General features: G+C 44.3%; 2 protein-coding genes across 4 annotated transcripts; one reads left to right on the top strand and one right to left on the bottom strand.

The window, feature by feature from the left end:
* Positions 1–174: 174 nt before the first annotated feature.
* On the top strand, positions 175–15,477 carry LOC103056348 (uncharacterized). 3 transcript variants are annotated; one of them, XM_088129501.1, is made up of 6 exons: positions 175–253; positions 2,220–2,857; positions 2,975–3,092; positions 5,408–5,490; positions 6,951–7,077; positions 9,559–15,477. In XM_088129501.1, the coding sequence occupies exons 2-6, from the start codon at positions 2,423–2,425 to the stop codon at positions 10,914–10,916; spliced, it is 2,121 nt and encodes a 706-aa protein (XP_087985627.1). In that variant the 5' UTR covers positions 175–253; positions 2,220–2,422; the 3' UTR covers positions 10,917–15,477. The 3 variants fall into 3 exon arrangements, with proteins under 3 accessions (XP_087985627.1, XP_087985626.1, XP_007441784.2); XM_088129500.1 differs by having other exon boundaries at positions 2,220–2,893; XM_007441722.4 differs by lacking the exon at positions 175–253 and adding an exon at positions 1,254–1,318 and having other exon boundaries at positions 2,220–2,893.
* Positions 15,478–19,463: 3,986 nt separating this feature from the next.
* LOC107326500 (uncharacterized) lies at positions 19,464–27,341 on the bottom strand. The gene is made up of 5 exons (XM_015890549.3): positions 26,373–27,341; positions 25,366–25,477; positions 24,978–25,060; positions 24,659–24,785; positions 19,464–23,469 (listed from the first exon to the last, which is right to left on the bottom strand). Exons 1-5 carry the CDS (start codon positions 26,658–26,660, stop codon positions 21,287–21,289), a joined length of 2,793 nt encoding a protein of 930 aa, XP_015746035.2. The 5' UTR covers positions 26,661–27,341; the 3' UTR covers positions 19,464–21,286.
* Between the last annotated feature and the right edge of the window lie 143 nt (positions 27,342–27,484).

The raw sequence follows: 27,484 nt of genomic DNA, 5'->3' as shown, positions 1-27,484 counted from the left end.
CGCAGTCTTTACTTACTTGACTTTGTTAATTAGAGTATGGATGGCCAGCAAGAAGGGACAGGCACGTGACCCAGGCTGAGCGGCTATGTTGCACCTTCTCACCTCGTTAGGGTTAAAGCAAGAGAGGCGAGGTGGCTAGAGAGGCCAAGAGGAAGGAAAGAGGGGAAAACAGCCGCTTCCTGTCCTGTCCTGCCTTGCCCCGCCTTCCTTCTTTCCTCCCCTGGGCAGAGGGGTCTTTGTCTCGGAAAGCTTGGTGAGTTCTGCCCGGGGAGGGGAGGGGAGGGGAGGGGAGGGGGGGAGGGAGGCTGCCTGGGGTGGGGGGACAGGTGGTGGCAGTGGGGAGGGGGCCCTGCGGGAGGGATGGAAACCCAAGGGTGGGGGGGGTGCGCTGTTGGGAGATTCAGACAGGAACACGAGACACCCCCCTCCCAGATATTCTGTGCTCGTGGTCTTGAGCCCACCATCCCCCCCCCGAAGTGAAATGCGATGCACGGAGGAGGAACGTTTAACTGAAGCCCTTGAGTCCCTTCCTGTTTCAAACTGGGAGCTGGAAAGCTGCTGCTTTAAACTAGACACCTGGGTCCGCCTGCTGGTGTGACTCCCGGGACTCCTTTGGCAGGGCGGTTTTCCTGCCGCTGTCCAGAAACCGTCCCTGAACCAACCCCAATCTCCCCCCCGCCCCGCCGATCTGCAGCCCTGATCATCTAAGAATTGCAATCCCTGCCCCTAGAAATGAAGAAGGAAAGTCCGCAGATCTGGATAAGGAGACTGATTTTTACTTCTGTTGTATTACTGGATGAACAAATGTTCAAACCTGGATTTGGTTATTCGCTTTCTTGGCACTTTTCATTCAACCACGTCTGGCTAAATATGGAGCAGGAAAAGTAAACTTTGGTTCCCCAGCTCAATTTCTGGGGAACTTTGGGATACATTTATGCAGTTTTTTTGGCAGTAGTCCAGAAGTGGATTTCCACTGCCTTCTTCTGGGAGATACAGACAAACATGCTTTACAGTCTACTCTGCAGCCCTGTAATCTATTGATGCTTAACTTATTTTTTCTTGTTCTAGTAACAGTGTTAAATATAGTATGTCTTGAATATCAGAGGACCTGGGAGCTTTGTCAGGGCTATGACATTTAAAATATATATATTTATATATGCCCTGCATGATTTTCCCCCCTAGTTTTCTTTTCCTTTGTTTATAATTTTGGGTATTGTTTATTTTGCTTTGTTTTTGTACTCAGTAAAAGAAAAGGAAAAGAAAAATGGAAAAGAAATAAGAATACACGCTGGATACTGTCTGGATACTGCAGGAAAAGGTGCTCTACAATGGGCCACAAAGGAAGGGTTTCAGCAAAGGCTGGATGGCCATCTATTGGGGATGCAATGTTGGTGGATTCCTGCACTAGATAGGGGTGGGAGTAGATGGTCTCTAATGTCCCTTACTTCTATTAGGGATGTGCAGTATATCAGATCTGAAGCCAAAAAGGTGCTTTGGAGCAAGAGTGAAACAGCATCTTTTCCTCGGCTCACCCATCTGAGTAAAGGAAGTGCCAACAGTAAATCTTTCAACAGTTCTTTATCTCAAGCATGTGTTTCTCTGGGATCCTGCAGCTACTGTACAAGCTTAAGGAAAGAGGCTGCTTCTTTAAGAAGGCACTGGCAGGTGTGGCAGGCATGCCCACACCTGCTGTAAAGCATCTTTCTGGTTTTGGATCCGAAGCACTGCATTCTATGATTCTGTGATAATGACACCAGATAATGATGGGAGAGGAAGTTGAAAAGTAGCAAGAAAAGAGGAGGGAGAGAGGCAGGGTGGGGTAGTGGTGAAAGTGTCAGACTGGGAGTGGAGAGACCCAGGTTCTAGTCCCCACTCAGTCATGGAAGCTCCCTAGTCCTTCTCAGCCTAACCTACCTTGCAGGATGGTTGTGTGTGTGTGGGGGGGGGAAGTAGAAGGCAGCACAAAGTATAACACCTTGAACTCCTAAAGAAAAGACAGGATGTAACTCTGACAGGCAAATAAATAAATACAATGGCAGGGAAACTGAACTGAGTGTTTCTCAATCAGATTAATTCAGTCTTCTCTAGCCTAGTACCCTCCAGATGGGCAGGACTTCCATTCTCCACATCCCTAGGTATTCTGGGATTTACACTTCAGCACATCTGGAAAGCCCCAAGTTGGGAAAAGTAGGCTTATGGCTTTGTTCTCCATTTTGCAGGTGTGACTATCTCTACTGTACCTCCATTTGCTCTTTGAGGTTTAAAGTTTCTCTACCAGGAGATGCCACAGTTACCAGCTGGGATTGCTTACCGGATCCTTTACTGCTTTGAGAATGTGCTACACCTTGGCTTTTTATAGCTTCAAACACTGTTCCCCTTAAGAAAGGAAGAGCTTTCAGGGGACTGTGCTTCTCTGCTCCTGATGGGAGCTACTGTGGAACGCGGTTCAGAAATGGAGCAAAACCTGGCCGGTCCAGAAGCAGGAAGGAACTCTGATGCTCTCCAGGCTGGGAGCCAGGTGGAGTTCAGGGCTGCTAAGGTGATGCCAGGGGAGTTCAGCTACACTGTGGATGCACAATGCCTTCGCTTCCGGCAGTTCCACTACCAGGAGGTTTGGGGACCCCGGGAGGTGTGCAACCAGCTCCGTGATCTTTGCTTCCTGTGGCTCAAACCCGAGCGGCATACAAAGAATCAGATCCTGGATTTAGTGATCCTGGAGCAGTTCCTGGCTGTCCTTCCCCCAGAGATGGAGAGCTGGGTTAGAGAATGTGGACCGGAGACTAGTTCCCAGGCAGTGGCCCTGGCTGAAGGCTTCCTGCTGAGTAAAGCTGAAGAAAAGACTCAGGGAGAGCAGCAGGTGGGAGCATTTCATCCTGGTAATTGCAAAGAGCAGGTAACCTCAATCCTTAGAAAAGGATTATGATCCATTATAATCCCATTCTCCTCCTGGGAACCTTCTACTCTTCTTTTCCAGGGGCAGGGAATTTTTGCAGACATGGCCAGTGAAGTGGGGAAAGCCCCTTCGTGCATCAGACCCAGAACATTTTTCAGGTGGATTGTGGAGGAATGTGACCCGATTGCTTCTTTGCAGGGTAAGATCCGCCTTGGCAGATTTCTCCTCGATCTCCCTTTCTCATGCCTATCTGAAATCTGGGAAGAATTTTATAATCAGCAGCTTTTTACAATTGCAATGTTTCATAAGGGACAACAGTTTTAATGACTTATTTTTATTAACTGTCTTTATAGAGTCACAAAGGACTCTGGGCAGCCAAGATAAAACCCAAGATTACCTATGGTCAATCAGCTGGGACTGAAAGCACATTGGAATAAAACAGCTTTAACTTGTTTATGGAATACTTATTTATTTATTTATATTTATTTATTATCAAATTCGTATGCCGCCCATCTCCCCCAACGGGTGACTCTAGACTTAGACTAGTCTTCAATTAACATTTGCTAATGTGAGTGTCCATGACATCAACCTAGTGACTGATTATCTGCTATCAAGTCAATGTCAACTTTTAGTGACCCCATAGATAGATTATCTCCATGATCCATCCCAATATGGTCCTTCAGGTCTTCCAATAGTCCACCCATCATTGTTGTAACTGAACTAATTTGCTAGCTGCTGGTCCTCTTCTTCTCTTTACTTCCACCTTTCCCAACATTAAAACCAGAGAGATAGATCCTCATGATAATTTGTCAGAAATATGATAATTTAAGCCTGGTCATTTGTGCCTCAAGTGAGAAGTCTGAGTTGATTTGATGTATGATCCATCTGTTTGTTTTCTTGGCTGTCTACGGTATTTTCAGGAGTCTTCTCCAACACCAAAGTTCAAAAGCATCAATGCTCTTCTTATCCTGCTTCTTTAAATCCAACCTTTGCTTCCATAGAGTGTCACAGGGAATGCCATGGCTTGCATAATTCTCATCTTTGTGGGTCTAGACACATGATGGCATCTGAATATCTTTTCCAAGGCCTTCATGGCTGCTCTGCCAAGTGCTAGTCTGCAGCACATTTCTTGACTGCTTGCTCTTTTACTCTTGGCGATTGATCCTAAAAGGCAGAAGCTATCCACCACTTTGATATTCATTGCCAATTCTAAGGCTGCTTGTTGTACCTGTTGTCATTTGTTTGGCCTTCTTTATATTTAATCTTAGTCCCATTTTTTCAGTGTGGTCCTTTACTTTTATTACTAGAGTTTGCAGATCATTTGCATTTTCAGCTATCGAAGTAAGTGTGTCGTGCAGAGTGATAATCACAAACACTCCTGTTTGTGCAGAACACAGCAAAAACTCCAGGAAAATATTAGCCATGAAAGCTATACACTTTGCAATGTCCACTTCTTGTTTCCCAAAGAAATCCAGTCAGAAAATATATACTCACTGGTGTTTATTGATAAAAATGCAAAAACTTCATAAAATGCAAATATCATACAAAAGATAAAGAAAAACACATCTTCTCATTATATTGTAGCATACAAGACTTATTAGCAACACAGGCTTAACAAAATCTCTAGCTACAAACTCTTAGAGAAGAGGTACACTACTTGGTAATTTGTTACAACTACGTAGCCCATAAAACTTACATAGTGGCTAACACTAAAACAACTAACAACTACTCTGAGAGGCTGAACATTTTCCTCTCCTTGTATTATAGCTCTATGCCACCCCCACTGGGTAACTAGCATACACACACCAATAGGTGGCAGTAAATAGCACAATACACAACACACAATAACAGGTGTTTTTCACATGGTCTCTGTAGTCAAAATATTATTTGTTATTGTTGTAAAGATAACGAGATGAATCCTTTCCCATGAGAATGAAAATCCTGACAAAGTGTTATTAGCAGAGTGCAGGTTACTATTCTTTCCTCCAATTTCAAAACCAAATCTTCCAGTCTGGCTTCCCTAGCCACATTGTTAACTGAAATGCTGTTTTCCTATTGCACAATGTGCAGGCACCCATAAGTCTTTTTTTTTAATGTCCCATTTTTATTTGTTTGTTTATTTTTGAGGTGTTAGTGGTCTTGTAGCTGCTGTGAGATTTGGCATTCTTTCATGAGATTTCAGAAAATTGTATATGAGAATGTCAAGCTCTCAGAAGAATTCAGCCATTACAAATGCCTGAAAAAAGTTTTAATGAGATTTGCATGTGTCCTTGGATACAACTAGAGATGTTGCAGTCATGGAGAACCTGAAGAATGTCCAGAAAAGAGAACTGGAAAACAAACGATTCAAGAATGGTTGAAAGACCTCAGGACATATGCAACCACTGTTTACAAATATCCAAAGGGCTGTCATGGGAAAATGATGCTCCAGAAAATTGGATTTGATGTGTGGGTAGAGGTTTCAGGATGGTGGATTTCAGCATTTGAAGAAAAGCCCTTTTGTGTCCCTCACAGGTGAAGGAATGACACCAATGATCCAGTCGTGGTTGCACCCATGTGGAAATGGAATAGAACCAGCTCCTGCACAACCTCTTCAGGTATGAGAACAACTGTTAGATAGACAGGCCTGAAAGGATCCCTCTCAATAGTTTGATGGGACCAGTTATTAGAAACATTTCTAAGCTTTCTAGGAACATCTCAGCTTCACTTTATGAACATCAGAAGAACCCTGAAGTTGGGTTAGATCACTCTAGGCCAGCATTTTGTTTCTGGCTGGCTTGAGATGCTCCAGAGCAGGATGGGAAGGCAACAGCCATCTCCTGCTTTTGCATACACAGTGACATTCTCCTGAACATGGAGTATCTGTGTATCCATTTGTTGAAAAGCCGTTGGGAGCTTTTGTCTTCTGTAATTTGAAAACTAAGAGCTTGGCCGTAGTGGATCAGGCCAAGGCCCATAATTGTCCAACATTTTGCTTCTCACAGTGGCCAACTGGGTGTTTCTAGGGCGCTCACTCACAAGCAGAGGGAGACAGCCCCCTCTCTTGTGGTTATTCCCCTCTAACTGCAACCTGAAGCCTGTAGCCCCCAACCTGGAGGTAACGCTGAGTCTTCAGGACCAAGACTCTTTGATAGACCTGGCCTCCATGTGTTTATCCAATCCTCTTTCAAAGCTATCCAAGTTACTGGCTCTCACCATATCTTGTCAAAATGAATTCCACAGGTTAATTACATACTAATGTGTTAATCTCTCCTAAATTGCCTTCCAGACCACTTCACTGAGTGGCTCCTCTTGAGGAGGAGCACTGTACCCACTTGGGGTACAGAGTTCTGTTGTTTAAGGATGCCCAATATGAAGAAACCTCCTTTTTCCCCCACCTTTCATCACTGAGAAACGCAAAACACCTCATTCAGTCTAGCATACTCATGTGCTAGATTTATGTCCTGCCTTTCCTCTGGGATTTTAAGGTGACCCACATAATGCTCTCTCCTCCAGTTTTTCCCCACAACAACACAGCTCCAAGGAAGGTTTGACTGTGACAGTGGCTGGCCTTAAATGATCTAATATCAGACTTAATCCAGGCTCATACTGGAACTAGAAGGCTCACAGGCCAAGATTCAAGGACACAGCTCTGAAGAAGATAGCTTTAATATAGATCCTAGGCAAGCCATTAGTATGAAGAAAACCAGCAACTGTGAGACTCAGGTAGCAGATCCAAGGTTCAAATCCTATATCTCTTTCTCCCACCAGTACATCATAATGGTTGAGGGCAATTCATTTTAGGATGGGAAGAGTGATAGTCACCTCTGCATTTTTCCTGTAATGGTCCCATTACAATAGTCCTGGGCTCCTGCTTCTGACTTTACTGATCTAATCCTCATGGCTGGGGATGGGCTGAAACAGGCAGACCTCCAACTCTTGTCCAACTCCCCACAGGGTCAGTGGGAAGAGACGATGGGCGCTACAGGATGCCTACGCCTCTAGGCAGAACCTCTTTATTGTCCCCTTCTGAAAATAATTTTAAAAAGAATTTATGTCCTCTCCTTTTGTCCTTCAGGATCTGGTAACTTTTGAAGATGTGGCAGTCTACTTCACGGATGAGGAGTGGGCGTTGCTGGATCCAGACCAACAGGCCCTCCACGTGGAAGTGATGGAGGAGAACTGTGGGAATTTGGCTTGTCTGGGTAAACTGCCTACCTTTCGGGGCGTTGATAGGGCAGAGTACAAGGCCAAAAGGACTACTCTTTATTTCAGGATTTGTTCTGCTCATAGGAAAGTGGGGTTTTTGTAACCTGGCTGGGAAATCTTTTTTCTAGCAAGAGTCAGTAATCTCTGAAGACCTACATGATAGGCTGGGTGAAGCAAGCAGTGAGTGGTTTCAGATGCAGTAGTAGATTGGAAAACCTTATTTTCCTCCAATGCTTTCTCTCTTTCTGGCAGTCTTTTTCTCCCTTTCCCAAGCAAAAGGCTGCAGGGAAAGGACATTGGCTCTTCATCAAAGATCCCAAGACTCAGCGGCATCCATGGGAGGAGGGGGTATTGCAAGGGAGTCAGACTGATGAAAGCAAGTCACAATGCAAGTCCATCCCTTCTCTACCTGTGCCATGACATCGCCTGCCCGCCTAATGCCACAATGCTGTGTCTGTCATTCTAACGAAAATGGCAAGATCCTGTAGACACCGCTGTGGAGAGATCCCACCTGATCTCTCCACATTTGGCATTTGGAATTAGGCCAAGAAGCATGTGAAACGAGTCCCCGTCACTTTAAAACTGCAGGTTCCCCACCCTTACTTGAGAACAGTGTTTCTCAAACTTGGCTACTTTAAGATGTGTGGCCTTCAACTCCCAGAGTTCCCCAGCCAGTGTTGACAAGTTTGAGGAATACTGGTTTAGAGCAAGCTGCAAAAAGCATGGCTCAGTGTCTGCCTCCAGTTCAGTAGCACTCCTTTTCTAGCCTCTGCCCACCCCTGCACCCCAAAATTTCAGCCCTTTTTGACTTAATGAAGTTTGTGGCCAGAGGTGGATGTTAGAGGTGAAATTAGTGCTTAAGGCTTGCAGGGTAGATGGCACATTCTCGCCTGTTAAGCCACTTTGAGCCTGCCCACTTTTGGAATGTAGCTCTTGCAGCGCAAAACCTAGTGTGGACCACGAACTGATATAAAAGGATCAGTAGTATAATGATGAGATGGACGAGACCCAATATGATGCAATGGTTAAAGCATCAGCTAGAATCCTGGTGACTGGGAGTTCTAGTCCTGCCTTGGGCATGAGGCCAGGTGTGTGACTTTGAGCCAGTCCCTCTCTCTCACTTCCAGGAAGAAGAAGGCAAGGGCAAATCACCTCTCAGTCTCTTCTCCAAATAAAACCCCAGATAATAATCTCTTATCATTCTCTTCCTATCTATTTTCAGAAAAGGTTTCAGAGATTTGCTATTTCCCTTCTCTATGTCCAAAATAGGATAATTCTCAAAGTCACTCTTCTGGTCCATTACAGCTTCTTCCTCCATATCGTTCTCATAATCAAGCAACTTTGAGTCCATCTTCAGATCCACAGCATCTTTTTCCATATCTTCCATGTCTCTCTTATAATCTGGCATTTCTTTAAAGTCCACTTTAGAATCCTTATTCAAGTCATCCTCCACTGCTATTTTGTCCATTAAAATCTTTTCTTGTTCTACAACCTCTGTTAGCCCCAATTTTACAAATAGTTCCTGGACACACTGATTCCAAACAGCTAGAAATTCTTTGGAAGAAGGATACTCTTCCATTAAGTTAAAAGAGATATATTGTTAGTCTCCATTCCTTCTGACCTTGAAGGCTCTGTCTTATCATGTTTATTTTCAGAAACAAAACTTTCCCAGGGCAGATTTTCCTGAAATTAAATCCAAATTCACTTACTGTATTTTCTTAAACATTTAAAACAATCCTTTAAAAACCTGTTTCAAATCCATCTAGCCTCTTAATTGTCCCCAATCAACATTCTTAATTCCCTTTCACTGTTTCCAAACATTAAAATGTTTCTTTTTGATCTTTAAACTTACTTTGGTCTTCTTTCTCCCAGGATAGTAGGAAATTCTCCCGGTATACAGCAACTTGTCTTTCAGGAGGTTTTTAATTGCTAAATAAATCATAAATAGGCAGTTTACGATGTCAGTTAAAAGAGGAAGTAAAGCAAATCTAATGTGTTTGAAGGCCCCATGCCATGGCTTGGGCTCGATGTTTCCCTCGACTCCCAGAGGACTCCACCCACTAGAGATTGCTAAATTGTAATCTCTTCACAGGGAATCTCTGTAAGGAGTACCTGTGGGTATTCCTGTCAATCTCTTTTATCTAGAGATGATTCCGAAAAGCTGGACCAAGGCCAAGTCCTCTAATTGCCATGGGCGTCGGTTCCACAAAGAACAGAGCCGTGTTCAATCGGCCATTTCTTCCCGGAAGCCTAGTCAACAAACATTTCCAAGTGAAGGTTTTCATTGGTTTGATTGTAATACTGAAACTGTGTGATTTCCCTTCCCCCCACCCCATCAAGTCTTTTGAGTTCTATTTTGAGCCATTGGGAACAACATACACATAAAGTGGACATGTTGGAGGGGGACTGAAATGTGAAGATGGTGGTTGTGCATGATGACACTCCACCCCTTTTTAACACCCTTCTCTCTGTTCCAGCCAGGGACGGCTGGGAGGGCAAAATGGAGGACGAAGACCATGGGCTGTTTTCTGAGAAGGCTGTGGATAAGGAAGAGGACAGGCAGAGCCAGAAGATGGAAGAGAAAGAGAAGAGGACACCTCCATCCCCTGTTTTTCGGGAATCTGCGGCCTGTGAATTCCCAGCCCTAGAAACTGCATGCAGGGGAAAAAGAAGCAGCAAGTGCCTGGTGTGTGGGGAAAGCTTCAGCTGCAAGTCGAGCCTTAATGCTCATTTGAAAACACACAAAGAGGATAAACCTTTTAAATGCTCCAACTGCGGAAAAAGTTTCTCTCAGAAGAAAGGCCTCATAAGGCATGAGAGGATTCACACGGGAGAGAAGCCCTATACTTGCCTGGAATGCGGGAAGAGCTTCCGTCAGAGTGCAGCACTCATCACCCACCAGCGCATTCACACCGGGGAGAAGCCGTACACTTGTCTGGAGTGTGGAAAGAGCTTCTGCCAGAAGACCACGCTGGTCCGCCACCAGAGAATCCACACAGGCGAGAAGCCCTATGCATGCATGGAGTGCGGGAAGAGTTTCAGTCATCTGTCGCAACTGACGTCCCATCTGAGAGTCCACACAGGGGAGAAACCATACAAATGTTTGGAATGTGGAAAGAGTTTCAGTCAGAACACAAACCTGACATTGCATCAGCGAACTCATACCGGAGAGAAACCCTTTCGGTGCCTGGAGTGTGGAAGGAGTTTCAGTCACAGCTCAACTCTGATGGCCCATCAGAGAACCCACACAGGAGAGAAACCGTTTACCTGCTTAGACTGCGGGCAGAGTTTTGCCCAAAACGCAAGCCTTATTTTCCATCAAAGAACCCACACGGGGGAAAAACCGTACATGTGTTCAGAATGCGGTAAAAGTTTTAGTACCAGCACGAGCCTGACTTCGCATCGCCGGATTCACACAGGGGAGAAGCCATATACTTGTGCTGAGTGTGGGAAGAGCTTCTGTACGAGTACAAACCTTGTCACTCATCAAAGAATCCACACGGGGGAAAAGCCATTTAAATGCTCTGAGTGTGGGGAAAACTTCCGTAAGAAAGCACATCTCCTTCGACATCACCTCACACACACTGGGGAGAAGCCATATAAATGTGTGGAGTGTGGGAAGAGCTTTAGTGAGAAAAGAAACCTTAATTCACATCAGAGGATCCATTCCAAGTATTGGAGTGAGGATCCTTGCAACAGTGGTTGGGGACTTCCTTCTCTAAATGCAGATTGTCCCCCCATTTCACAGGACACCAGTTCTTTCCAGAGTCATCTGCGGCACAATTCTAATCCAGGAGAAAATTTGGAGTGCTTCACAATATTTCTCAATGAATAGATGACAATCTCTCAAATTTTTGTTGTTGTTGCAATTCCGAAAAGAAGATAGGTGAAAATAATAAAGAACCTCATGAATCAAGTAAACTGACTACAAATAAAAGGAGCACATCTAAAATGCCAGTTTAAATGTAAAAGCATTGACAGAGCAACTTAGTAATAGGCTTAAGTTTCTGTTTCTCTTAAGGGTTCATGTGAATTTCTCTTGATTCTTATCCACTCGGCCAGGGCAGGTCCCCCCAAATACAGTGATAGTACATATGAGTACAGTACAGTACATTACATTCAAATAATTGAATATCTGGCTGCAAGGAAGAGCTGAGCTCTCATATTTGATCCAAGCAAATGTGGCTCCTCCAGAACATCATCATTTCTGGTTGCCAAAAATAAAGTCTCTGTTTAGAGAGGAATTACAGTCAGAAGTAGCAAACATCTAGGTCCGCTCTTTAAAGCAAGCATGAACAATCCAGTTCCCATGGTTTCTTCCTTTCGGTCTGGTAGGGTCCCTGCCCCAACTAACTATAATTTAAAAATTAAAATTAATGGGAACCCGGGAGGCTTCAAAGCCACAGCCCAACTTTTGTCATCAACCTCATTTATGAAAATGCTTCTGAATTCAGGCAGTATCATATAAGCATGTTTGAGCTCTGTCTGTGCATAAAAAAGATGAGAATAAGGAAGGATTGGAGACAGCGACCTTGGAAGTAATTAAATTTTGGGCAGTTGTCCAGTCCCATCATGTCAGCTATTTTGTGATACAAATGCTCTAAAAATATGCTTGCCAGCATCAGAACACTACCCAGCCTCTACCCTAAAACCTTTTTAAATGATCTGGTAACAGGCAATGTGAATATTTCTTCTCTGGGGCCCTGGAGAGGCCTTGCTAGGTCAAATTCATCTGAGCTGGCAAGGTGCCACGGTGACATCCTTCAAATAGGTAGAGAAACCTCAATTTTTGTCATAGTCCAAAATCTCACAAGTTTAGATGATTATCCTAAATTGGGTGATCCCCTCTATCTTTATTTTTTATCCTTCAGGGTTTAGGGTGGCACAGCTATCATGGCACCTCGGCTCAAAAGAATTGCGAATTCCTGGAATTGACCTTTAACTTGCATTGTGCTTCCATTTGTGGTCTAGTGTGTAATTAGGCCTACCATGTTTTGACTGCAGATCTCCTCATGACCACCAGAGGGCAGTACTTGATCTTTTTGCTGCCATCTGATGGTTGCTGGGAGATTTACAGCTTAAAATAGTTCTGTATGCTTCTCATTTTCAGAACTGCGTCCTTTTTGTGTTGGAAAAGGACAGTTGCAAAAGGTTTGCAAGTTCCCAGAATTAGTTAAAGAGCTACCTCTTTACCATATCACTATTCACACCTGTTTCAGTCTCAGTTACATAGTACGTTTATCTGCAAAAAGATTCCTAGTTTTCTCCCCCCCCCCCAGTAATTTACCTTTAAAATAAGAGTAAAACAAAAAAGCTCACGATGGAGACAGGAAAGTTAGTGGGAGGCTGTCTGCCATTCAGGTGAATATGGTACCATTGTTGCAGACTAAAATCTGTGAATCAGCATCCATTCATCTTGATGGTGAGACGCCGTCTCTGGAATGTAAAAATGGTGTAGTTGAAATCCAGGCCGCTGTGGAACAAAAGTGGAAGTTGGTGATTCTTCCTTGGAGACTTCTGGCCTCATTGTTATAGGGCCACAAATGCTGAATGAGATGAGCTTAAGGATTCGTTGCTGGCCTTCCTCACTTTTGAGCACTTGGTCAGCTCATGAACCTGGACCTCTAAAACTTTATTAGTATCAACCATCTAAAGATGAAATAATTCATGGTCTTATTTAATACAAAAATCATTTCAATGCCTCTGCTAAGCTTTATGCTGAGCTTATTAAATTGGGGGGTCCACTGCTTTTATGTCTTTTATACAGAAATGCTGAGAGGAAGTGTATTGCATTGAAATAAATCAATTTTAAAAGTTCCAATGTATCAGAACAGTACAGTAATACCTCTCAGTGGAAATATGAGGAGCCTCTGGTATTAAAGGTTCCAAATAATATCCCAATATTGAATATCTAGGATGCCTAGAACGTCCTTGTAACTTTTAAAGGACCATTTGGGGGAAAAGGGGGGGGATTTAAATTTGGATTCTCTTGGAGACCTAGATCTGATCCACACTTTGCATCATGGCATTGTTTCCTTAACTATGTTAAGAGCTTTCTTACCTGTGTGGGTTTCTGGATTAAACTAACCATGGTTGACACCTGTTTTATGGAATAAGCCATAAACTAAGCTGTAAAACATGAATGGCCAGCTTTCTGTGGTTGGAGACCACAGCAAACAGGATAACTACGCAAAGACTGGTGGGGCTGTCATGGATGTGGGTAAGGCTGATTTTTTTTTCTTCCTGGTATTTGGGCAGGAGAACTGGATTTGGAGGCTGCTCTTTTCATTTTTAGTCTTTCCAACCCAGAGGAAACTTCAAAAGAAAGTCTAAAATGGGGTTCAGGACTCCGTTGGCAGGATAATGCTCCAAAAACTGAACAGACCAGAACCAAATGTCATGCAGTAGGAGAAGCTGGCAGAAGAAAAATCAGGTTTGAAAACAGATCAGGCTAGGGGCTGTGGAGAAAAATGTTTTCCCCAAATTTCCCAAATGCATCCCTGTAAGCTCCCTCCCTCCTTGGTCCAATCATGTGACTCGGCGGGGTGTCCACCATGCGCACATACCCCTCAGCCTCCCTTGGCTGCTGTAAAAGTTGGAACAAGTTCCCCAAGCCAGGCTCTGCAGCTTTCTCTGCCTTGTTTAAAGCCCCCTGCCAGAGGCCTCCCACTCCAGTTCCACCCTTACCCTTGAAAAAAACAAAAATCACCACTGGAAATTGGCTATTCTGCCACCACCACTGAGTGGCACATCCTTGAGGTGGTGATAGGGGCACAACCAGGGCTGTTGGGGGGCACGTGGGCTGTGGGTTGCCCGTCCCCATCTCTCTGGCAGCCCGACTTTCTGTTGAGCAGCAAAGGCATCCAGGCCGAAGCCAAGCTTCTCCACTTTCAGCTGCCTCGCTGTGGGATCACAGAGGGGGCTGAACTGGTGTGGGTGTATTCGTTTGTTTGTTTATTCATCACATTTATATAGCTGCCTATCACACACAAAGTGACTCTGGGCAGCATACAACAATTAAAATAACAAGTGAATAAAAACAGGCATCATAAAAAGATAAACAGTATCAATTACAGTGGAGCCATTTAAGAATGTCTCCAGTTCCCAAAGACCCCCCAGGCCTGATGACACAACCAGGTCTGGAGGGACTTCCTAGATGACAGCAGGGAAAGGGCGAGCCTCACTTCAGGGGGGAGAATGTTCCACAAGGAGGGAGCCACGGCAGAGAAGGCCCGCCTCCTGGGACCCACCAAATGCAAGTCCCTGGCCGTTGGAACACGCCGGATCTAATGGGACGGGCTGATGTGATCTGGGAGAGGCGGTCCCTCGGGTAACCTGGCCCCATGCCATGAAGGGCTTTAAAGGTCAAAAACAGCACCTTGAATTGGACCCAGAAGCAAACTGGCAGCCGGTGCAACTCACAAAGCAGAGGTATAACGTGTAGCAAACTAGGAGCACACATAACTGCCCGTGGTGCTGCATTCTGCACCAGTTGAAGCTTCCGGATATTCAGCAGCCCCATGTAGAGCGCATTACAGTAGTCCAATCTGGAGGTGACTAGGGCATGAGTGACTATGAGCAGAGCCTTCAGATCCAGGAAAGGGCACAATTGGTGCACAACACGGAGTTGTGCGGAGGCCCTCCTACCCATGACTGCCACCTGCTCTTTGAGCAGGAGTCATGAGTCTAGGAGGACCCCCAAATTGCGCACTGGGCCTGTCCAGGGCAGTGCCACCCCATCCAGCACCAAAGATGGTATTGTCCCAGAACTGGCAGGACCCCACACCCAAGGCCACTCAGTCTTGCCAGGGTTCATTTGAAGCCTGTTGTTCCCCATCCAAACCCTCACAGCCTCCAGGCACCGGGTAAGGCATCCACACCATCACTTACTTTGCCAGGGCAGAAATGTATAATTGGGTATCATCAGCATACTGATGATACCTCACCCCGTGGCGATGGATGAGCTCACTAAGCGGCCTCATGTAGATATTAAATAGGAGGGGGGAGAGTACTGAACCCTGTGGCATCCACATAACGGGCTGAGGGCAGGATCTCTCCTCCCCAACCACCACTGACTGGGTTGTTTGCATGCTCTCAGTTGGAGATGGGGGTCTCCTCCATGGGAATCCAGGAAGTCTCCTAAAGAGCACCCAGTTGAAAGAGACTGAGCTAAGCTTTCTGGATCAGTGGTCCTGGGTCCCCGTCCTTTAATTCTGAAGGGAGATGACAGCTGAGGGTCTCTGGTGACTGCTGAAGGGCCTCTGTGTGACCAGTGGTGACGCTTCCCAGTGAGAGGTTGAGGGCCAACCTCAGACAGCCCTTTTCCACGCAGTGCTTTGTGGACTGGGGGAAGTCACCACTACAAGAGTTGTTCAGGGTTGCCAGTAAGAATGATTTGAAACAGTGTTCCTTCAAGTGTGGTCCAAGGACCCCTGGGGGTCCCCCAAGCCCCTCCCAGAAGTGTGCAAAATCAAAACGATCAGATATTGAAGTTATTTGCAAACATTTAGAACAATGTCACTCTTCTCATTATTTTTTATTTATTAAAAGAAACAGTTTTGTCATGAAAAATATTTATGTTAATATCTAATGGGTCTAGTATTGTTATTTTTACATGATTCAGTAAATAAATATGGATGCCTCAATCTTAATTTTTAATACAGTAAATATTGATAAACATAACCCATACAAACAAATGCTCTTCTGGGGCACTCCATAATTTTTAAAAGTGGGAAGGGGTTTTGAGAGCAAAAAGTTTAAGAAACAGTGATTTAAAAGGGGGCAGAGAGCGCTTCTCTGGAATTTGGGCCACCACTGGAAACCAGAGAGTGCATTGATCTGATCCTTTTTCTAAGGACTCAAAGAAACCTTTGTTCCTAAAGGGTTTTTCTCAAAATCAGTAATTTCTTCTGTGTCTTCCTCCAATCGGTTTCATGAAGCAACCTTTTATTGGTGAGAGTGGCCAGGATAAAAAAGTGGTCTGGATCAGGGGAAAACCTAAATATGTTTATATTTAAATTCAGTTTTAGTTACTCCCCTGGGTACTTATTTACTTATTTTCCTGCACATTAAATATTACAACTTGTCAACCACTTTTGGAGGGAGTGTGTGGACAATCACATCCCAAACTTTGGGGGATTATCCCAGGTTGTACTCCTCTGCTCTAAAGTAATATGTTCCCATCTTTGTTCTCCTACCCATTTTTCTAAGTAAGTACCTTCATCTGTACAACTGTTTCATGTCTGCGCTGCCATATTTTGCTCAAGAAAGGGATATTTGCAACGCAGCAGTAGTAAAGCAAACCATACTGTAGAAAGCCCTGGACACTCTCCTGTGGGTTGGATTACAAACCCATCGTTTGCTTAATCATAGTTTATGAAATTATCCCCAAATAAGTGGGCTCAAACCACCCACTAAGTCTAAACCTTGATTTGCAGACCAACATTAATTAATTAATTAAATTTATCTCTGCCCATCTCCCCTCAGTGGGGGACTCTGGGCATATCTCTGATATATCGAATGTCCCTGATGTATCCACAACATTATGGAAAGCACATTATGGCTTAGGAGAATATATAAACCCAGCCCCAAACTCTCTTGGTCACCTATCACTTCAGACATATCAGTCCTGTGGCTTGTTTTTGCTTAATTCTGATGTACCCAAACATCATGATTCAATGTAATGTGCAAGACAAGCCGCTATGGCATGTTTGGGAAATTGTGGTTTAAGCATTCCGGCCAAGCGTTACTTACGGACACAGCCACTGAGCTGTCCACTGGTCAAAAAGGAGTATTCTTTCTGAAAAGAAATCTACTTGGCTTAATTCCACCTTTCCAAAGTTCTGAGCAGTTTGGTTTCTGGCTTTCTGACCTAAGTTGCATGTGCAAAAGTTGCATGGGAAATGTAGCTCCTGTGGTTCTTGGGGTCAGGCAGAGGCAATTAGCTAAGGGAGACAATTGTGGCAAAAGAAGAATATAAAGAGGCTAGTCCACATGCCCTTGTGTCTTAAACAGCAGCCAAGTGGAACCATATTATTTTCATAATGAAAGAAGGGCTCATCCCTGCATGTTCCCCACAGAAGCTTTGGGATAGGAATTCTTCAATGTGTATTTTTAAATTGGTATTGATGTAAAATTCTAAAGGGAAACAATGCTACTCGGTCAATAAAAGAGAAACACTTAAATAAAACTTATTTGAAAAGCCAGAGGGGTCTGAAAGTGTCAGGCCCAGCCCAAGATCAACAGGGAAACAATCCAGCCAAGTTCAGTTCTTTATTGCTTACACCATATAGACAGAATCTTGCCAGACTAAATCTATACTACGCTAACCTAATAGATATATCCTGGGAGAATCTAGGGAGTGGCTATCCTAAGTCTCTTCCTCTTCCCACACTCCTGCTCTGGACTGTGTTGCCTCTTGTCTCCCTCCTTCCTGAGAAACTGGATCTCTCCTGCATTCCATCACACCACCTCCCGCTTCCTAGATATATCCCATCCCAGACAGGCCTTGGCCATGCAACTGATACCTCAACCCTTTTTGTGTGTGTCACGTGACTTATGTAATAGGGGAGAAGCATCAACTGCACAGTCGTGGTTGCCATCTTGACTTTTTTCACCCCCAGCCAATACCCCTGGCAATGAGAGAAGTAGCTTCAGTCATAGCCTGTGGTAAGGACAAATTCCCACACAATGGGCAAGAGTAGAGGAAGTATGCTTTGTGAAGGAACTTCGTGAAAGACCCAGCTCTGCAAAAAGATGAAGCTCAGAGTCATCCGTGTTTCATTCATTCATGTTTTGAAGAGTTTCAGCAGGCAACAGAGGAAGAGAGGGCGGCACAAACAGAGTGCTTTGATTCAGAAAGGAAAAAGGTGCAACACCAAGGGTTTCATGGCAAGCAATGAGATGATGAATTATTTTTAGCTGAATAATAAATATTGGCCCATGACAACATTCCCAGAATGCCCAGTGGTTCAGAGGGGCACCAGGTTGGAGAAGGCAAGACTTGGGGGGGGAGGGCTATACACAAAGCAGAAAAGAAGAAACTCTCCACAGATCTGTGTGTGTGTGTGTGTGTATGTACAGACACCCACACACATATTCACGCTTATATTTAATGTGCCTATGGGTATAATCTGGTTCTACATAGAAAAATCCAGTGGGTTCTTTGGCTATAAATTTTAATTTTTTTCAAAGTGCAAAATACTTGAACCTCGTCTTTTTTTAAAAAAAGAAAAACTTCCCTGGCTAGTTTCAGGGGACTTCTTCCAAATGATTTACCATGCCAATTGAGGTCAATCACAAGGAAATTAAATCCAGGAAGTAATTACTGGCAGCACACTGTTCAGTGAACAGGACACAGGAGTGTGTGCAAATGTGTGTGTCCTTTAGTAGGTGGGGAGGGGGACAAAATTTGACACAGCAGGAGAAAGAACAGGAAGGCATTTAGAATGAAGATGGGAGAAAACAAGGTAGGACGATGGTAAATTAAAGAGACGAAGAAATATAACATGTTAATAATAAAAGCATAGAGATAACCTGGCAGTGATACCATTGACCATCCCGTTGACACAGTTCGGATTTTATGCATACCAAATTTTTTAGAGTGTGTGGCTATAATAAATCTTAATAATAATAATATAGATCAGTAGACCAAAAGAGGGAGGTGTTGTGCTTCAGCTCCGATTCTGCACTTCCTGTTGGGCACGGGTGGGTGCCCACACTGCACCTATCAGTGCCTTAAAGATGATGCATCTTGTCCCCAGCTGGACAGGACTACATAGTCCCTGGAAAACACCCATTTGAATGAAGTAGGCACCAATGGCTAAGGCGTTCTGGGATGGACATGAGCCTGGGGTGAGTCCGAGGTAAGATACAGCTTCCTGAAAGCTTCAGTGGGTGTAGTGTGTATACCTACACTCACACCCAACGCACCTTTGTGGTTTTGGATCTGAAGCACTGCACTGTCCTACAAAAAAAGCAGCGTTGAGCCATTATTACTGAGAAACCACTCAAAGTGTATTGGCAAAAAATAGACATTTTTTATTTTAAAAGCTGAAGACATGGGGGAACGCCCATTCTTTCTTCTTCTGAGATTCCAGGAAATCCTTTGCACAAACTAAGATTGCTTCTCTGTCTTCCAGAACTCAACTGACACGTCTGTCAACCTTCCAATACTCCCTGTCAAACCATTTAGGCAAATAGACCTCAAACATTCCTTTGCCTGCTTGCTTTTCATCCATTCTGGTTTGTGATATCTTCTTGGAAAACTCAAAAAGCTTGGCTTGTTATTTTATAAATTGTCTGATGGATTAATAAAGTTTTGATAAGGGCATTTTCTATGTTTTACTGAAATATTAATAAAAATGAAACAAAGACCCAAGAATTTTCATTCACTGATTCTTATTAGTATAAAGCATGACATGAATCCATCAAAACCATATTTTATCTAAATCAGCAATAGGGAAATAATTGGTGCCCCAGACAATCCAGATAGCAATCTATATACAGAACTGTAAAGTTGGATGTAGCCATTGATACCTGTTCAGCGGCTCTCTCCAAATCAAATCATTGACAACAGATGGCTGCTGAGCTTCAGTTGGAGCACACACACAGCAAAGGGAGTCCACCACTTCCTAGGTAACTGGGTTTGCTGCTATATTGCTCTTCCTGGAAGTTTCTCTTAACCTTCAACAGGACTAGAATCCACCTTCTAGAAATTTCAGCCCATTATACATCACTTTGAGATCCTGTCCTTAAGTCATCTCCTTTCAGGATTTCTGAAGAGGGCTATCATATCCACCCCAACTTCTGAAGAAGTAAACACGCCCAATTCCTTTTACTTCCTTAGAGAACTAAATTTCCAGTTCCCTGATGAACTTTATTCTCCACCTCTGAATATGATCTAATGTATCCACATCCTGTTTAAAATGCATTTCCCACAACTGGACAATGTACTCAAAACAGGGCTGAAACAATGCACAATGTAGTGGAATTAATATGTCTTCCAGAGTTTAGAAACAATTCTTCTGTCACTACAATCTACAGTTAGAATTCCCTATTTCACAGACACATCACACGGTTCACTAATATAATGACCGTGAAGGATGTTTTATCATCATGTATATTTGCTAAATTGACCCCTTCCTTGGGGGTTAATGAATATGCTGGGTATTGTTTTCAAGCTAATTTATGGAGTCACATAGCGTGTCTGTTATCCAGGCCACACTGAATAAGCTTGCAAATCAGAAAATTATGTGGTTCTTTGTCAAAGGCTTAGGAGGAAGACGCTGTATGTCCACATTGTTCCATAATCTGCTAAAATGTTATAGCACCAAGTCCTATGCTCCTCAGTTTCTTTCCTTATGTTTCACATCTGATACGATACTATTTTGTTGGAGTCCCATTTCCACTGAAAGCTTCGAAACGGTGTGTTGCTTCCAGGGATCTGTGCAAAAAGTTGCTACATAATGCAATGGATCTACAATACAGTGTCTTCGGCTTAATGGAACTACTGGATGAAGCCACAAAAGTATGGTGATCTGCCTCAATTAATCTCATCTCTCTATTCCTTGCTTAGCCTCCAAAACACACTCACCTACAGATTTCCATTCAGAGAAGGAAGAGGTAATTATTAAGGAGCCTAACTAATGTTGCCAGTTGATCTACATTTCTAATCCATGCACATTACATGCGCAAACCTGTTGAGTATGAAGTGCAAAACTGGAAGCTACCAGAGCCCTAGAAGAACTTGCAATATGAAAGTTCAATCCTTGGTCCCTTGCATAAGATGTGGATTCTAATGAAATGGATATATAAACATTTCCCTACTAACTACCCATATGTATGGCAATATATGGGTCTCCTTGTTGAACTCAGAAGCTAGGAAGGGTCAGACCTATTAGATCTTGGATAGGAGACCTCTAGATAGTCCCAGAGCTACAGGGCAGACTGGGTTTTGTAAAAAAAACAACAAAAAAACAGCTTTCTGGAAAAAGCAATGACACAATACTAGAAAACAATACAGATGCATCCATGAGGCTACAAGGTGTGGAGCAGAATTTGAAAGAGACTTGATCTTTTTTATATAATACCACAATGTGCAGTTTTGTAAGCTTTAAAACTGCCATCTGAGAGGGGAACCTTTTCTATATTCCTGGTAGGAATTAGTGATTCCTGAACGTTATCCTTTATCCTCTTTCCCTACTCTCAGCATGCACTGGGCCTCTCTTTTATGTGAGTTCTTTCATGCCTGCGAAGGTGTGTGTTTGAACTGAAACACTTGCCACATTCCAAACATTTGTAAGGCTTCTCCCCTGTGTGAATCCTATGATGGGTCACAAGAGAACTGCTCACACTGAAACTCTTTCCACACACCAAGCATTTATAAGGTCTCTCCCCTGTATGAGTTCTTTGGTGGGTACTAAGGTGCGCATTCCAATTGAAACACTTTCCACACTCGAGGCATTTGTAAGATTTCTCCCCTGTGTGATTTTTTTCATGGGTGCTAAGGTTTATCTTCGTGATGAAGCACTTTCCACACTCCGAGCATTTATACGGCTTCTCTCCCCGGTGAATTCTTTCATGTATAATAAGGTGAGAGCTGCGAAGGAAGCACTTCCCACACTCAGAACATTTGTAGCGCCTCTCCCCTGTATGAATCCTCTGATGAGAAGTGAGGTTGCTGCTCACATTGAAACTCTTCCCGCACTTCAAGCATTTATATGGCCTCTCCCTTGTGTGAGTTCTCTCATGGCGGCAGAGGTGTGCATTGGAAGTGAAGCACTTTCCACATTCTGCGCACTTGTAGGGCCTCTCCCCTGTATGTGTTCGTTGATGCCTACGCAAGTGTGTGTTTGAACTGAAGGACTTTCCACATTCCAAACACTTATAGGGTTTCTCTCCTGTGTGAGTGATTTGATGGGTAATAAGAGAAGAACTCTGTGTGAAGCTTTTCCCACATTCCAAACATTTATACGGCTTCTTCCCGGTGTGAGTTCTCTGATGTCGACTTAATTCCGCACGTTCGCTGTAGCACTTTCCACATTCCAAGCACTGATGGGGCCTTTCCCCTGTGTGCGTTCTTTCATGCCTACGTAAGTGGGTGCTCGAACTGAAGCACTTTTCACATTCCAAGCATTTATAGGGCTTCTCCCCTGTGTGAGTTATCTGATGCGTAGTAAGAGAAGAACTCTGTGTGAAACTTTGCCCACATTCTAAACATTTATACGGTCTCTCCCCTGTGTGAGTTCTTTGGTGCCTGTTTAGTTGGGCTACCTGAATAAAGCACTTTCCACACTCCAGGCATGGAAATGGTCTCTCTCCCGTGTGGTTTCTTTTGTGCAGACTCAGTTTGGTCCTTGTGATGAAGCCCTTTCCACATTCCAAACATTTATGCGGCTTCTCTCCTGTGTGAATTTTTTTATGCTTTATCAGGTCAGAACTACGCGCAAAGGCTATTCCGCACACAGAGCATTTATGTGGCTTCTCCCCGGTGTGAACTTTTTTGTGCTTCATGAGGTCAGAACTGCAAGTGAAACATTTTTCACACTCAGAGCATTTATGTGGCTTCTCCCCTGTGTGAATTTTTTTATGTTTAATAAGATCAGAACTGCGAGTAAAGCATTTTCCGCATTCAGCACATTTATAGGGTTTCTCTCCGGTATGAATTCTGTGATGGGAAGCGAGATTACTGCTCACGCTGAAACTCTTTCCACATTTCAAACATTTATAGGGTTTCTCGCCTGTATGAGTTCTTTGATGGACACTCAGATGTCTCTTTGAACTGAAGCACTTTCCACATTCCAAGCATTTGGAGGGTTTCTCCCCAGTATGTGTTCTGCGATGGGAAGCAAGATTACTGCTCTCACTGAAGCTCTTTCCACACTCCAAACATGTATATGGTTTCTCCCCTGTATGAGTTCTCTGATGCACACTGAGGTGTGTATTTGAAGTGAAGCACTTTCCACATTCCAAGCATTTGTACGGTTTCTCCTCCATGTGAATGATTTGGTGTGTAATCAGGGCTGAACTCTCAATGAACCTTTTCCCGCATTCCAAGCATTTAAAGGGCTTCTCCCCCGTGTGAGTCCTCTGGTGTCTCTCTAAGTTTGTCTTCCAAATGAAGCTTTTTCCACATTCCAGGCATTTGTATGGTTTTTCCCCTGTGTGAGTATTTTGATGCCTACTTAGCTGTGCGCTTTGGGTGAAACACTTTCCACACTCCAAACATTTATACAGGTTGTCAGCTGTGTGAGTTGTTTTATGTGTGCTAAGATTTGTCTTCGTCATGAAGCCCTTTCCGCACTCCAAGCATTTATGTGGCTTCCCTTCTATGTGAAATCTTTGGTTTGTACTCGGTTTTCTTTTATCCATGATTTTCCACTCATCACCTTAAGAGATGAAGACCAAAAATTGGTAAGGGTCTCAATTTGAAAACTGCCCCCAAATCACTATTTTACATAAGAAGCTGTGGTAATGGGAGGAACTAAAAACACTTCTGCATGTATGGACAAAATTGCTCTGTTTTAACTACAAGGTAATGTTGAGTATAAGCAGCTTCTATAAAATTCATCCTTCCCCAACTGTTATTGGCCAGAGGAAGATGGGACACCTGGATATCTAACACCTAAACTGGAACAAAAGGAAATGCTCATATTAAAGTCTGGAGGGCATATTGTTTCCTTCTACGTTCAGCTACCCCGACGCAGTGGCTGAAGAATGCAGAACAAGCAGCAGGCCTCTTCAGGAGTGGGTCCCATACTTTGCAAACCTCTCCCCCGACTTAACTTCTTCTTTTTTGTATAACAGGCAGTGCAGTGCACCAACGGGTAGTTTGTCTGCTACCTTCTCACTCTGTCAGGATCCCACAGACAGAATCTGGGTTTATCTTCAGGCAAGGTGTGTGCTCTATACCTGGGGTGGGCAATCCTTGGACAGTGAAAGGCAAGACTTACTTAATATTGGGAAGAGTTTTGGAGGACACATAAACAGAACGGAGTTTTTAAGTGGTTTGGACAAGCTCCTTTGCTTGTTATTAATAAGATGCCTATTCTAGGGCTTATGTTCCAACTCTCATTTGCTTTCCACCTTAACAAGAAGGAAAATGCTGTCAGTTTTGACAGCCATGTTCAGAGATGGCTCTGAGGGCAAAAACAGTCACTTGGGTCTACAAGTGGCTTAGAAGTGCAGACAGAATGAGAGGGTTGGAAGTGACATCAGAGGTCATTTACTCCAACCCCTTGGTCAGCAAAGGACATCCTTGAGCTATCACTTTTTCCAAACTGGCCTGGGTGGATGATACTGTTTCTAAAAATATTTTGTTATACTGTATGAAAAGGCAGGGGTAGAAACAGTGGAAGGCTGCCTGAGGATGAAATTGGAGAAGATGTTTTCATGCTTCCACCATATGGAAGCTTGGAGTAGGAAAAAACAAATTTCTCAGCTACTGTTTCTGCCTCAGAAACACTGAAAAGGCTCAACAGATGCAATGAAAAGGACACGAGCTGAAATTCTGCCAATGTATTTTAAAAACCTACAAAAGCTTATGGGTATTCGTTTCTAGGAAAGAAGATGTCTTACCAAGAGAGGCCAAAATGCCACTGATCTCCTCCATGACTTCTCTGTGCAGAGCTTTTTGGTCAGGATCCAGCAGCGCCCACTCCTCCTCAGAGAAATGCACAGCCACCTCCTCCAAGGTGAAGAGCCTCTGAAAGAAGAAGAAACATTTTTCTTGCTCACAGATCACTTAGAGGTTTCTTCTCTCTGCTTACAAAGCAAGGTGGGTCTTACCCTGAGCGACCATCAGAGCTTTGGTAGCAGGGAGCTTTGGCAAAACCAAAGAGAAACGAGAGAGAGACTCATTCAGACACAGGGATCCCTTGTCTTTTCTTTCCCCTACCTGATCCCACTGCACAGCAGCAATTTTCCCTCCATCAAAAAGATCAGGAGGCTGAAGCTGTCTTTCCAAAATCACTCCATCTCCTGTGACAGAAAGAGCGCATCAAGATACTTAACATTTGCTTCAGAGAACGTTTGTTTCATAGCTCACTTGGGCAAAAGCACATTTATTTATTCGTTTACACATTTTTTTTTAAAAAACTGACTCCCAACAATCCTAGGCACCTCTCTCCCCACTGAGCCATGAACAAAAGGGCTGATTCTCAGGTATAAAATGTTAGGGATGTTAAATAGACATGTTTATGTTAATAATAATCCAGCTTGGAGACCAGGGTCTTTCCCCCTTCATTAAAACCTTCTCTACCTAAATATGCCCCATACTTCCTTACCTAGTGAAACAGTGGCTCCTTCTTCCTCCTGCAAGAACCTCAACCTGTCATCAGTTGAATCTTCCTGCACTTCAGAAAACTCAGGGCCTGCTTCTGTAACTCCTTCCTTTTCCTAAAAAAACAAGGCAGGCAGTAAAAATTACATAGCGTTCTTATTACAAGAATCAATTCACTTGGTAATTTAAAACTCAGGAGGTCTGGGCTGGATATCTGATACTGACCACCACCACCACCACCACCACCATCATCAAACTTGTATGCCACCTGATTCCCAAAGACTCTGGGCAGCTCTCAACAATCAAAGAAATGTATTTTATTATTTATTGATCATATTTATATAGCCGCCCATCTCACAAAAGAGCGACTCTGGGCAGTGTACAACACTCAGTTAAAAACCCATAAATACATATAAAAACAATAATTAAAACTATAAAAACTATAAAAACCAGACAGAACAGGAGAGGATGATATTTACTGTAGTAAGGGAGCCATCACAAAATCTCCCAGTCCTCTGGGACCCCCAGGCTTGGTCACATAGCCAGGTCTTGAGGGACTTGTAGAATGTTACAATTACAATAAAACCAATAAAACATCAAAGATGCCAAGTGCGATAGCTTAACAATTGTCTTTTTGCTGTTAGGGTTAGGACAAATGAGTGTGAATAATATTTTTTAAATAAGGAAAGACATGAAACTAAGAAAGAGGAACTATCAGTATTGCTATGAGGATAGAAATAGGAACTGTTTGAAAACTCCTAAGGAAGGCCTCGTCCTTATGAGGGGTGACAGGTGTCAACAAGAAAAGGGAAGCCTAATCTGAGAAAGGACATTCAGTTTCCTCGTCATGTGTTGAAATGACCAAGACAACCAATCAGAACGACAAGGTTTGTGTGCATGCGAGGCGAATACTGCATGCCTAGAAGGAAATATTCTACCGTGACATTTCAGGGAACCTCCCATTATGGACACCTCCTGCCAGGGATTGGTCACTCGGCCACATTCACTCACCCAGCCCTGCATCTGTGGTGGAAAGCCAGTCAGGAACGGCTGCAGGATCTCCATGTCCTGGACTGGTTTCTTTGTGTGTTGCTCTGGCTTCTGTTCCGGATGATCCAGAGCGCAGATTTGGTTGCAGGAACTTTGAAGGAAGCAGTCTTGGAAGTGCGGCTGTACATCCGTGCTCGTCCTGCCTGTGCACTTCTGAACTCCACTTTCTGAGAATTCCCTGCTGCTTCCAGCCTGAATGGTGTCAAGATGTTGTCCTACTTGACAGCCTGCTAAGTTTTGTTGGTCCATGACTGATGTTTCTCCGAGGAAGCTTCTGAGAAAGATGTCGGGGATGATTCTCCCTCTTTCAGCAAACTACCATGGGACAGGTTTTTCTGCCTGGAGTTCTTCCCACGTCCTACGCAACTAAGGCATTTTCCTATTAAGGGTACGGATTGTCCGAAGAGAGGGCCATACCAGGCTCATCAGTTTTGCTGCCTCTCAGGAGGCAAAGGAAGGGCTCCAACCGCCCCACCGCTTTGGCCCGCTTTGGCCCGCTTTGCTGCTTGAAGGGCATATAAATAACGGACTCAAACCGTGGTTGCAGGGGGTGCATCCATGTTCGTGTGGAGAAGGACTTGCATGCGTGCATCCAGGGCCCTTTCCACGTGCAAAGGCCTAACACGCGTGTGCCCCAGAGAGCCAGAAGACTCCTGCCCTGCAGGGCTCCATCAGCGCTGAAGAAGCGCTCGGGAGGAAAGGCGGGGGAACCCTGAGAGTCCCCGGGTGGCGGCTGAGGAAGGTCCGGAGACGGGGGTTATCCCAGGGATCCTCTCCCGGCCTCTCCTCCGCCTTCCGGGGCTCCCCGCGCCGCCCTCTGCCCAGACCCGCCGCCAGGAGGGCGCTCACCGGGTCCCCGCGGAGGCACCAAAGCGGCGACAGGAGCAAGAGCGGACGTCCCGACCAAGAAGAGGCCCTGACTCCAGAGGACCTTCTTTCCTTCCGCTCTAGGAGTTCCTTTCCGTGCTTTTAACCCTTTCCAGTGTGCAACAGCCCCGCAGCCTCGCCTTGTGCCGGCGGGTGGGAGACTCTCGACAGAATGCTGCGCGCTGCTCCTCCTGGCGTTCCCACCC

This window comes from Python bivittatus, unplaced genomic scaffold, assembly GCF_059951505.1.
Source record: "Python bivittatus isolate LINGU-HERP-01145 unplaced genomic scaffold, Pbiv_v1 ctg000810_np1212, whole genome shotgun sequence".
Classification (NCBI taxonomy): Eukaryota; Metazoa; Chordata; class Lepidosauria; order Squamata; family Pythonidae; genus Python; species Python bivittatus.
The sequence above is the reverse complement of the archived record's forward strand: the minus strand, read 5'-3'. Positions and strand labels throughout refer to the sequence as shown.